This window comes from Mycteria americana, chromosome 2 (assembly GCF_035582795.1).
Source record: "Mycteria americana isolate JAX WOST 10 ecotype Jacksonville Zoo and Gardens chromosome 2, USCA_MyAme_1.0, whole genome shotgun sequence".
In the NCBI taxonomy this organism is placed as follows: Eukaryota; Metazoa; Chordata; class Aves; order Ciconiiformes; family Ciconiidae; genus Mycteria; species Mycteria americana.
In genome coordinates, this window is record NC_134366.1 from 113361508 (window position 1) to 113375440 (window position 13933).

The 13933-nt window shown below is 37.7% G+C and overlaps 1 protein-coding gene across 1 annotated transcript in view; it reads right to left on the reverse strand.

Moving 5' to 3' along the window:
* DOK6 (docking protein 6) overlaps window positions 1–13933 on the reverse strand; it is a 264406-nt gene that overhangs the window by 139533 nt on the left and 110940 nt on the right. The window contains exon 3 of the mRNA XM_075494295.1: window positions 170–284. Coding sequence (XP_075350410.1) covers window positions 170–284 — 115 coding nt within the window. The remainder of the gene's footprint in view (window positions 1–169; window positions 285–13933) is intronic.

Genomic DNA, 13933 nt, shown 5'->3' on the forward strand with positions numbered 1-13933 from the left:
AAAATCCCCTACCAAAACCCCCCCAAAATAAACCCCAAACTCCAAAGTTCTTGTTTACAACAAATTTCTTTAAGCTAAGGATTTCTATCTGGTGTTTCAGTTCATCTGAGCAAGACTTTGATGTGTAACTTGATTTCTTCAAGCTGGAGATACAGTACCAACTGCTTACCTGACTCACACGCAAACGTCTTTGACGTCTCATCATGAAAGATAATTGCCACTGCATGCTTCTTTGTTTCTCGAGGCAAACGAGTTATGTTTTTGATATTGTGCAGCTCAGTTACCTTAAAATGAACAAAAGTATTTTAGGCCAGTGTATAAATAGTACAAATAAAAATATTAACCATAACTACTCAATTTTTTACTATAATCTGTTTTTTTCCCCCTAAGGCTATTTACATTTATAGGTTTTTTAATTGACAAAACCACATAAATAGATAGAGTCTAAAGTTGCAAAACTTTCTATAAAATGTAATGTATCAAAAAGTGAATGGTCTACTTCTTTAATAAGGTTCTATTTGCAAACATAGTTATTACAATGACATCAAGACAGTCTTGTGATTATTCTATAACATATTTTTCAATTTCTATATTCATACAACTTCCATCAGTTTCAGAATCTGCATCAAATACATAACCTAATGTAGGAACAGCAGTGTTTTATTAGTTAAGGGAAGTAACTCAATTGTCATGCCAATTAGCATCACTACATTTGTAAGGATAGATCCTCATCTGTCTTTAAAGTGTAATTGTCATCCTCATAAGAACTCACAATTTTGTTTTATTTTCCAAATATTAGAAAAGCTTATCAACAAAAAAAAAATCTTATAGTAAATTTACAGCATAAACAATTCAATCTATTTCCATTTTCCTTTGATGCAAGTAGATAACTACAATTAACACAAATGGAAGAAAAATATGTTATTACAACCAGAGCTGGTAGTGCAGCCTATACTAAACTGCTTAACACTTCACATTATAAAATCTTTTTCTCGGTTTCTTGGAACTCTGAGCAAACTTTATCTGTTTATAGTTAGTTCTTCCGGGCAGGACATCTGCCTCAGGCAGAATTAATTTCTTAAAAATATCAACCATATGAGTTTGGCCATCTCTGACTAGCAAAAAAATGGACTGAATGTGGATGGGGTTTTTTGTGTTGTTTTGTAATTCTTATGCTCCCTGTGTACAGCTCTAGAATTCCTTTTCACATGCTGGAAAGAATGTTTTTTAAGAGATAGAGATTTTATATGGTGCAGTAAAAAAATGGAACATGCTGGGGCAAAGACATTGCAAAAAAGACTGAGAGCAGATAAGCAGTGAGAGCCATCAAGGAACCAGGGAAAAAAACTGAGACAAAGCATGAAGTGGAATGTGGAGGTGCTGATGACAAACCTGAGACCAGAACTGAAGAATGCTATGGGGTCTATCTTGACAGCCTTCAGCAAAACTCACTCCAGTTTGTCAATATCTGCTGTAACAGGTGGGCCAAAACTGGATGTGGTACCCTAGATATGGTCTGATGAGTGCTGGACAGAGGGGGATAATCACTCATACAGCCCATGGAGCTGTTGGCCACCTTTGCTGGCTGAGGCGCCAAGCCCCAGGGCCCTTCCCACAGGGCTGCTCCCCGCCTGTCCATCCCAAGCCTATGCCATCACAAGGGCTCCTCCGTCCCAGGGGCAGCGCCTGGCACTTGCCCTTGTTCAGTTTCACAAGGTCCCTGTCAGCCCATTCCTCCAGCCCGTTCAGGTCTCTGGAAGGTAGCCTGACTACCAAAAGCATATCGACTGATCCTTCCCCATTTGCTATCTGCACAATTGGTGAGTGTGTGCTCCACTGCCTCCTCCAGGTCCCTGATAACAATACTATGCAAGAGAGGTCCCAGTACAGACCCCAGCAGTTCTACACTTGCTACCGACCTCCAGGCAGAGTATGACCCATTAACCATGACTTTCTGGGTCTGACTAGCCAACCAGCTTTTCATTGTCTAGACATCCACCAACCTAGATGATAACATCCCAACTTGGATGTAAGGATATCATGGGAGACAATGTCAAAAGCCTTGCTAAAGTTGAGCACCCAATAACATCCACTGCTCTCTCTTCAGCCCAAATCATAGATGGCTATCAGATTGGTCAGGCATGATTTACCCTTGGTAAATCCATGCTGTCTCTTCACAATTACTGTCTTCTCCTTCACATGCCCGGAAATATGTTTTAAGAGGACTCACTCCATGGTTCTTCCCATGGGCTGAAGCAAGCCTGCCAGACCTGTAGTGCCCCAGGTTGATCTTTTGGCCTTTTTTTGGACACAGGTGCAACATTTGCCTTGCCATTGGGTTCCTAATCCTTTACAATTTTATTTTTAGTCATTCATTTTCAGGGCTTTGCAAGAATCCATTTATTTCTTTATTTTTTGCCTGGAGGGAAAGAGAGGGGCTGAACACCACAGATACCACTGTTCCATTAAAGGAATGACTAAAATCTGTGCTAATTTTCCTTGATCTATGCATGGTAAATGATCTAATATGTGAGAGGGCTCCTATGTCTTACCCAAAGCACTAATCTCAAGGAAATCCCATAAAAGGGAAAATAAAGCATTAGTAGGCAAAGGAGAGAGCAGACTGTAGAATTCAAATCCTGAGGGAACAATACCAAATCCAGAAGTCATTACTGAATTCTGAAGACCTAGAATGGCCCAAAGTAGGAGACAGGGAAGATATGGATCTACTAGTCTTGCTAAATAAGAAGAGGATATAAGAGCAAAAGACTTAAAAAGATTTGGGACACAAAAAAATCCAGGTTATTCTTAAAGAGAATTTATATTTTTTAAATAATTTAAAGATGCATATAGCTTTCCTCTTAAAGGTTCAAAAAGATAACTGACAGTGCAATATGAAAGGGAAAACAATAATAGGAAGCAAAAACCCCAGTGATTCTAACACAAGCAAAATGAAACAGTGTTTTTACATGTGTGTGCATGTGTGGCTGTGCACACCATGCAGAAAAAAAACCTTAAATCTTCTTATGTTAAAAAGGGAAAATTTCTCTTTCTGGAATAGCAGGAAAAGAAATAGAAGTGCTTTGAATAGTGACAACAGGGCATATTAAACCTTCTTCCAGTCTCCCTCAGACAACAGACGTCTAGTTTTTTCTTTAACATTTGAGTGTTACAGATTACTGAAAGATCCTGCAATGCTGATAAATTTGATAATAGATCAAAAAACCCTACTTTCCTGGCAACAAAGCTACATAACTTTCACAGTAATTTTTGTTCGAAACATAACTTCAGACTACTGGGGATGCATATCTAGCCATCTATAAAGATGATTTTAAGGGTTCTCTTGTTGATCAGTACATTAAGCCTGTTTTATTTAATATATTGACAGAACTTCTTTTTATGCAAGATCATTCACACACTTAGGAATATTGTCAGCACAAAATGAAGAAACAATAGAATTTTATTTTATTTGCTGGTGGGAATTTGATTTCTGAATGAGACAATGAAAACACCACCAAATTCTGATGTGCTGCTTTTCGGTACACATACGAGAGATTTGATTGAACAAAATGCAAGGCAAGTAAAGAAAACCAGTCTCCATGCAGGGGAAAAGGGGCTTTGTTTTAAACACATTTCAACTTTCCTTTGTAACTGGAATCACACTGCTTCCCTAGACAGCATAGAACTTCTTGTAGCTCCAATGTGACAGGCAAAGAGTTACATGAATTGCCTCTTCCAAACTCCCTGACTTTTACTGTGTTTTTTTAAAGCAAGGTTTTTTGAGCCATTCATAGTTTCACACAGAAGTCACATTCCTCTTGTGTACATCTTTCCACAAAAATGGACACAGTTCAAACTATCATGAGATATTGTGGGATATCTCTTTTTTTGTCAAATGCTTTAATGGTTTAACATAGGTAGCCAAAATATTTCTGCCAGTTCAAAACAAACAAACAAACAAGATAATTAAAAAAAAATCATATCTTTCACCTTGAAATGATTTGTTTTACAAGAACTGAAGGTTTTTCCTGGAAATAATACTGTTTTAGTCATATTATTCTGAGGATAAAGGTAATTTATACAGCTGTTAGTTAGGAAAAACAACTAATTTTACTGGGCAAACTAACGGAAAAAAAGAAAAGAGAGGAAAAAAATGAGCTTTAGCACTCAGTCCCACCATTGTATCTGAGAAAGCAGCAAATTTCACAGCATCACAGAATGGTTGAGGTTGGAAGGGATCTCTGGAGGTCATCTGGTCCAACCTCCCCTGCACAAGTAGGGCCACCTAGAACCAATTGCCTGGGACTGTGTCCAGATAGCTTTTGAATATCTCCGAGGTGGGTGACTCCACAGTCTCTCTGGGCAACCTGTGCCAGTGCTCAGTCACTTTCACAGTGAGAGTATTTCCTGATGTTCAGAAGGACCCTTCTGTGTTTCAGTGTTTGCCCATTGCCTCTGGTGCTATCACTGAGCACCACTGAAAAGAGCGTGGATCTGTCTTTGCTAAATCCTTCAGGTGTAGAGAATACACTCACTGATGAGTATATGATGAATGAGCCTTCTCTTCTCCAGGCTGAACAGTCCCACTCTCTCAGCCTTTCCTAGGAGAGATCCTCTAGTCCCGTCATCATCTTCGTGACCCTTCACTGAACTCTTTTCAGTATGTTCATGTCTCTCCTGTACTAGGAGCCCAGAACTGGGCACAGCACTCCAGGTGTGGCCTCACCAGTGCGGAGTAGAGGGGAAGGATCACCTCCCTCAACCTGCTGGCAATGCTCTTCCTAATGCAGCCCAGGATACCAGTAGCTTTCTTTGCAGCAAGAACACATTGCTGGCTCATGTACACCAAACCATATACAAGTTGAAGACGCAGTTCTAATTTTATCTGTTGGGCAGGTCAACAGGCTGACAGAAAAAAAACCGTACCAGTTAACTTCTCAGAAACCCGAGCTGATGCTAACAACGAGAGAGGCCTTATTATCAAATAAGCCCCTCGGTATTTTTATTGGATATGTAATTTTTAATTTCAAATAGAAATATGAATTTTTGCTTCCATGTTCATCTATTGAAATTGTACTGTATGTTTCCCTCCACAATCAGAGCAGAAAGATAGAGACAAGAGTAATAATACTGTGAAAGTCTATCCTCCCACTGCTACAGAGAATTGAAGTTAATCAAATTCCAAATTCTGGGTTTAATGCCAATGAAGCATGAGTCATTTCTCTACTCACTGAAAATTTGCAATTAAAAAATAAACACCTGAGGGTTTATATTATTTTGTATGATGGAAAAATGAACTTTGCCTTGGCAACCAGACTGCTTTATCTCAGTGTTTTTTACAAGTGTGGTTTAAATTTTTATCTTTTTTTTTTTTTTTAAAATAAATAAATAAATAAACCTTTTTAAAGGGGAAAAAAGTATCAAAGCTACTGAAAAGACAAAAAAATCCTAAAAAAGTAATAACTTTTTGGAAATAATGTAAGCCATCTCTTTTCAAATTTTAAGAAGATTTTAAAAGAATAATCAAATTGAAAATTTATCAAAAAGAAAAAGCCCCTTTTTTTATGAATAGTGCACTTTTTAGAGCAAGGAATGTTATACCAAAATTTGCTCCAGTGGTATAATAACAGACTTGTTGACAAAATACAGTCTAGTTCATTGAAAACATTCCTGTTCTTCACAACAACGAAATAGTATTCTGGAACTACATTGACCATTGGTAACCTTGTACCAGTAAGAAGAAAAGAATAAAGGGAAAATTTAATGTGCTATTACACTTGTAAGAGTTTTACCTAGACTTTCCACAAAAAAAGGTGGAAATATTCCCATTGTGTGATTATACTTTGCCTAAAACTTTGGTAATATTAAAAACAACCCAAACCAACAACAACTTTGAAAATCAGTTTTCCTCTTTCCTCCCATTTGTATCCCTCTAGAACAAAATGAACTTCAACAACAAATCAACTAATATTACCTGTTCAGTGAGTAATCTTGCAAATAGATTTCTTCCCTACCCTTATCCTTTATTATTTCTTTCAGTAGGCTAAATAGATCCTTTTGTATTAAGCTATGATTATGTAGTTTACAACTTTTCACTAATTAGTATGTTAACTTAGACTTTCTTTTCTCTACTAGACACTGGTGCTATCATTTAGTGAAGTACTCCATATGGTCCTTAGTGTGGTACATGTTAGGGCTCTTAGCACCTGGCCCATTTCTCAGTTCTCCTACTCCTCATCAGTAATTCCTGTCTCATATGTCCATCACTCAGCAGCCCACACATACATTTCCTTGCTTTTTTTTCTACTTGGTTTCTTGATCTTTTCCTGTATCAGTCTCTAAAACCATTTTTCTTGTGTCTAGAATGACAATGAACACTGGTTGACAAAAAGATGTGGAACAGTTACTTAACTTATATGTAACAAACTTTTCTTTGCCAAGTTTTTTTATTCCATTTTTTTTCATATCTAAAAGTTTTTTTCTTTCTTGGGGGGGGTTTAACACAAGTATATCATCAGAGACATCAAACTCCTTTACTTCTGGTTACTATTTGATGAAAGGGCATAACCCTGAAGGGCTACAAGGTAGGAGAATTTCTAGGACTGGTAAAGGCAGCATCTCACTCCTGCAACATTAAGTTAGGCTAGGCTTGCAGCAGGGTCTCAAGGCTACCCATCAGTGTTGGTTTCTGTAACTTGCGTCCTCTCACAGTCAGGAATTTGGATCACCTCAAAGATTCCACATCAGCACAGCTAATCACCAGTGTAGCCTCAGGAAATGAAATGCACTTGATCTGCACACAATTTTTTGGGGTGAGTGTCAGATTGTTCACCAAAATGCAAAACTTCTTTTCAGAGGAACATCAAGCACTGAACAAGAATGCAAAAGAGCCTATAGTTAGATTTCTGCCACCGTTGCTCATATATCTAAAGCACTTAAGAATCATCCAAAGATTGTTTCAGTTCTCATCCTCATTGTTTTTCTTTATCTTGGTCTGCAGATGGGCCCAAAACTTACATGTGTTTTGTGTTGGTATAGCATCTCATCTAAAAAGGACACCACTTTCAGAGCTTCTACTTGCTTCCTTTAAGTAAATGTTATATAGGAATAATAAAATCAATAATCATCAACACCTCATAAATGCTGTCTAGCCACATCTAGGTGGATCAATCATTAAAAAAAAAAAAAAAGAAAAAAGAAAAAAAGGCAAACAAAAAGCTGTCTACTGCTTTATATTATGACTGTATAAAAAGTTTCTATAATTTTTTTTTTTTTTTTTTTCAAAATAAATAAATAAATAAATAAAATATAGAACAAGATATCAACCTGAAGAACAAGAGGAAAAGTTGGAAAGGACTCCTCTGAAGGAACCAACAGTTAACAAACCCCATGTTATATGGTCAAAAAGATAAGAGGATCAGAGGAAGAAGAGAGCTTATGCCCTCACTTAGAAAAAAAATATTAAAAAATTATTAGTTTCCTTGAAGATTTTCCCTATACTATGTCTTATGATAATCACTTATACCCTCAGAAGTTCACAGGAACTTCAAGTCACCTTTCTACGTGAAGATTCTAAATTTGATGCTAATACCAAATCACTTCCATTCCCTACTCTCTGTCAGAATGCCCAAGCATTGCCTGATACCAGGGGACTGAGTTACAAGAACTAAAGGAATGGTCTATATCAGTTTTCGTGCGTTTCTGTGCCAACAGACTTGGAAAAGAACTGAAAAACATCCTGATAGATTTCAGAAGCCTAACGCCACTTCTCCCTAGCTAAAACAACTGCCGTCTGATTTCAGTAAAGTCCTGCTGCGGATTCCTAGTAAATAATTCAAGTGCAGGAAAATTATTAATATAAGATAGTCCGCAGTGGCAGGCAGCAATAGCCTAAATCCAAGCAAGATATGCAGGCATAGGCTGATGATCACGGAAATTATTCAGGATTGTTACATGGAAACTTTGAACCGTAGATCCATTCACTGAAGTAGACAGTTACCTCTGGCTAGCCAGAAGAGATCAGATAATAGATTGCTAGTAACAAACTTCTGGTCTATCTAAAAGCACTTTAGCCCTTACCTGTCTTGACATGACTTTTCAGAACTCTCCCATTCTTTCTGTCTTCTGAGCGCTGGCTATAACAACTCATCCATGTCAAGAGCTTATTTTTACATGGAAGAAACAGCCATATTTTTTTTTGTTTAGGAGTCTGTGAGCCATGTTATAGCAACGTGTAGTCTTCTTTTTGAAAGTGCATTTGTTACCCAAGTAAATTACAGGAAATAATTACAAGAGCACATTTCCATTATGTTAGCAAAATATTTGATATGACAAAACAGCCACTGTCAATGCAACTTAAATAGGATACCTACACTTTAATGTTTGGGGGTTTTGTTGGTTTTTTTCTTTTCTTTTTGGCATCTTAATGATATTATTAGATGTGAAAGGCTATCAAATTACAAAATATGCTTAATTTAAATAAAGGCTCAGATTAATTGGGATTTGTTCCTTCTTAATGGTCAACATAATTTGACATTTTTCTGATCACTTTCTTTGGAACTACATTTAGTTCTCTCAAAGAGGAAGGATTTTAGGAACAATTCAATACACTTTCTCTTGAATCAATCATAATTCATCACTGACCTACACTGGATATTTATTTGTTTGCTTATTGTACTAAAAATCTGTTCTACTCAGGGAGCTGAACATCTAGGATCTGCATTATCCATTTTTGTGTTACATGGACATATAAAGACTATATGTATATGACACATCTAGGGCTCTGGTGCTCAAATTGTACATTTAAATAGATCGAAGAACTCTTCCACAATTATAGAGATATTACTTCCAAATCACATATTACATTTACATCACTACAAAAAATATAATTCCACAGTAAAGAGGAAAGGAGGTCCACAAAATATGAAAACCACAAAATAATCCATAAAATCTCAAACGTGTGCCTCCCATATGAAATTGGGAGGGAAATGATTCTGCGATTCCATCTACTGAATGTTATTTCCACTGTGCAGAGTCCTGGAAATTGCTTGGGCTGAGGAAAAGGTCTGAATTTACATAAATGGATTTCTGTTTTGCATTGCGCACTACCTTCCTGTCATTTAATTTCTATCTAGCAAAAATAGAAGCAGAAGAGAGCGCTACAAAATGTAATTGTTCATCCTTTTATTTCTTAATAATGGCCCACATACTACCATCTGTTGTGTAATACCACGCAAGCAGTAGTGTGACAGAGCAAAAGCCAACACAGTGGCAAGGAGCAAGGACTCTAGAGAGTGATGCCCAGGCAGTAGAGAACTACCTCAAACCAGAAACAGCATGACAACAATAAGAGAGTGATATAAGAAGCAAGAGCTATGTTAACTATCATAGCAAGAAAAGGGCAAAGGAGGCACCAATATGCTAACGTTACCCTGAATGCTGTTGCCAGTCTGCAAACTGAGAAAAGGACATGCTGGCCCATTGCAGGTGAAAGCACTACAGAGAGGAGTATCGCAAAGAAACAAAACAGCTCCCTTCAGCTCAGTTTTCAGTCATCCTATCTGCAGTTAGTGGCGGCTCCTTCTACGTGGTTAAATCCAATTGCCACAGAGTAGAAGTTTTGTTACAGCTTCAGACAGAGCTGGACGTGATTTTAGCTCTTAAAAAAAGGCAGTGTGCTGCTTGAAAAGCATAAAGACCTTTGGGACTGGGGAAACGGCTGCATTAACAGAAGCACAGCCAGTACATCGAGAGAAGTGACTTTTCTTCTTTACTCAGCACTCATTAGATCACATCTGCAATACTGTGTCCAGTTTCGGGACCCCAATTGAATTGATAAACCAGAGCAAGTTCAGCAGAAGGCCCCCAGGACAGCCAGAGCTGGGCCACCTGCCCTGTGGGGAGAGGTTGAGGGATGGTGGCTGCTCCAGCCTGCAGCAGGGATGGCTTCAGGGGCACCTAACAGCAGCCCCCCAGTGCCTGCAGGGGGGTTATCGAGGAGACAGAGCCAGGCTCTTCACAGCTGTGCCTGGTGGGAGGAAGAGGGACAATGGGCATAAACTGAGACAAGAGATATGCAGGCTGCATATGAGAAGGAATGTTTTCACCATGAAGACAGCCCAGCAGTCGGACAGGCTGCCCAGAGACACTCTGCGGTCTCTGCCCCTGGAGGTTTTCAAGACCCAACTGGACAAAGCCCTGAGCAACCACCCCTGACCTCAGAGCCGGCCCTGCTGTGAGCAGGAACCGGACAAGAGACCTCCTGAGGTCCATTCACATCTGAATTAACCTATGAGTCTAAGAAAGGGATGCTAACAGATCTGTAAGGCTATTTGGACCTTTATGGGTTTGGGTAAACCCATACGGGATTAGGCATTCAGAGTATTTAAGATGAAACATGTTTTCCTGACTTCAGCATATTCTGCACAAGAACAGCACATGATTATCAACAATAGGACTAGGGGATGCAAGAGACTGAAAAACAAGACTTGAGGTAAAAAAGTACTAAGAGGCAGAAAAAAACTGAAAAACCTATTTCATGAAAGAATAGTAAAACTTAAACCACAAGATTGCAAGAAGGGAGATTGCATAAGAAGGGAGAAGAGAAATCCCAAGATCAGAAAAGTGAAAGAACGGATCATATAAAAGCAAAACCAATTCACAAAGAAAACAGAAGAGTTTTTCCCATCTCTGCATGCCGATTTATCCTTGGAAGAAGATGAGTTGTAATGGTAACAACACTCTCCAGGAACTTTGCCAAGGAGTGGCATATCAGCCTCCACATTACGCCTCTGGGGCAGGTCGCTAGCTGCTATTTCAGAGGAATAAGGGTTTAAGAACCTGCTACCAAGTAAATGTTCATTCCTGTAAGCACTAAATGGAAACCACACCTATAACAGCAGTAAGAATCATATCTGTTAACTGAAAAAGTAGATAAAACAAACAAACAAACAAAAAAGTACAGAATGAATGCATATATTAAAAACAAATCAGGCTAAGTATAAGCCAGTAATGTCAGGGCAAGAAAGTGAAATATGATGGGAAGAAATATGCGTCTGATAGCAGAGGGATACTGAATAAATTCTTCTTGCACTGCAGATGAAATTGAGATTAAAGAAAAATGAAAAAGTTTAATTTTTTCAGCATTTTTGGAGAATGTAGATGACGTTATGTACATTTAGACTGAATATAAAATAAAATAACTGTCTTTTAATTCCTCAAAATTTAAATAAATGTAAAAGAAAGAGAAAATCTGAATCTCTACCTCAACTTTCTCTTTTCTCGAAATCTTCACTATTGCTACGTATTGCTAAGTATCAGTATTGCTGACTTTCTTATGGGCTACAACCTGGGTTCCCAGATTCATGCTGTATTCTAACTGCCCACATACCACAGAAGCAGTTACAAACTCTTCACTTTGCCTCAAAGAAATCTAAAAAAATTAAGGATGGAAATCAAACTTACTTGATTAGCTTTTGTTATGCCACTTTAATGCTATATTGTTTCACAGTGTCTATACATCAAACGTACCAAGGCAGAAAAAGCATATTAAGTCATACCAGCTACCTTTAATAGGCAAAGAAGTAGGGGTTTTGCCAAGCCAAGTTACGTTACTTTCTCTCAAACTGCGCTGCTGTAATAGTGCCAGGATTGAACTGCTGCCTAATCCATAAAATCAGCCAACCTACTGGGATTATTCTGGTTTTGGCTGGTAGCCTGGTGTTTTAAAGCAATAGTTAAAATCGGATCAGTTCATGTGTACGTGGACTTCTTCCCTTAACAAACATTTTATTTAGGATTTTTAAATACATACTGAAAAAGAAATGCCCTCACACTTCAAAGGGTATTTTTAGAGACAGTTATTTGTAATATAAAAATCCTAGTTCTCCCCAATCCCATTTCCTCACTATCCTAAAGAGCCTTTGAAATATGTTTTCCAATCTGACCTTTCATTTTGATCTGCAAACTGAATACCAGACTACTGTGTTAGTATAGCATTAAAAAAAAGGGGGAAAAAACCAGCCTTCTGTAAAAGTAAGTGTTGACAAAATTTAAAATAACTAATGCCTTAATACTCAAAGAACACTCTAATTTGAAACCCAGGTTCACACTTGAAAAATAACACCATGCTAGAGAGATGGTAGAGAGGGAAGATGATTCACAACTAAAATAAAATAGGTTTCCCAATTATCTTTCCAAATTTCAGCTATAATAAAAATAAAGATACTTTCAATATCAAACCTCTTGCTAGAGTTACTAGGTATGCAAACAGTAGCACTGTGCTTATGCCTGAGAAACAAAATGGGGCATTTCATTACTGTAGTTTAATTATCCAAGTAGAGTAATAAGACAATATTTCACAATGAACATGTAAATGAATTAGATCATTACATGAGTTTTAATAGCCTTATGAGGCTACTAAAATATACTGGACAGTTAGAAACTGTTTCCATTTTTAAGAGTTTTCACTTTTGATATTCTCAAAGTACATGATTATGCCCAGACCTTTTCTAGTTTTGGCCCCAAAGTATTGGCTAATTAAAAGGTATATATTATTGGTCTTCGAGTGAAAAGAAAAGGAGAAATGTACTTTTCCAAAACTTCCTTTGAATTTTCCTCTTGGTTTATTTAAATTGGCTGACCTGTAATAATTCCCAAACTTATCTTGTTAGATAAGCTCAATCAAAAATAAGTGTTTAACACAGACGACATTTGAAACAAATTACAAGCAAAGACATGCTTACAAAACATAACTTTGCTGAATGCAGTAAGTGATGGGTATGTAATTCTTTCTGCTGAACTGCTAGCTATAACTGTAACTACGAAATCTCTCACTGCATTGACAAACTGGGTCAGGAGTGTTAGAGGATACAAGTAACTGTAGGCTTTCAATGCACATAAATTATTTTGGTTGTATCTATGCTGTACATTATGCCAGTGGCTGAGCCCTAGGTTTAACTCCCCTTCCTACCCCTTTCAAACTGTGAAAGCCTTCAGCTTAGGCTGTAGCTCTCTTTAGCCAGATCTTGAAACCATGAGGAAGCCTTGGGTCAAAATTAGGTGAGAAACGCTGGTTTACTTCCGTTGTATCACTCACGGGGGGGAAAAAAAAAATCACGGTTGAGAGGTGCCTCATGATGCAGGTTTTAAGGACCTCTCAAATGCTGGGTATCCGCTGAACTATCAAGAGCTATATTCAGAAAAAGAGAAATGACATTAGCCAGGAAAGGAGAAGGGACATCATCATCTTTGCCCTCCCCATTCCTGGCTCTTCTCACTTGCTCCCAAAGGTGAGGAAGCCACACACAAGCATAGGACTAAGCTGGGGGCTCTGTCCCATAGCTGGCTGTGGACAACAGCAAACGGTACAAGCCCATGCGTGCACGTATACAAGCACGACCACAGAAATATCCACTAGCCTAAATTTTTTTGGTTTGTTTTGTTTTAAAAAGGATTTAGAAAATAAATACAAACCCACCACAAAAATAGTATTATTTAGAAAACTTTACCCCCACTGATTTCTAAAGGGTGTAAATATGCCTCAGTGTCTTTAAAAATAACCCCCATCCCAATCCAACAATACCAAAACCGGCATTTTGATGCTATTCTTAAATATAAACATATATATTAAAGGCATTTCAGGTATTCTGAAGGAATTATTAATAGCACCATATTACCTATGAGATCCTTGATGCTTATCAGAAAAGTACATCAACTAGATGAAAAAAAAGATATAGAAAGAAAATTTATGAGTATAAATTAACCTAAATTCAGTACATGTCTGTACATGTGTGTGTACACATACACTCAAAGTGGTCCAGAATTCTTTAGGAGAAAAATGCGAAAAAGAGATAAATGCAATACAGACAACCTGAGGCAAGAAAAAAAAAAGCAATAGAGTCCAGTAATTTGAAAAAGAAGAAAAGGAAAGATT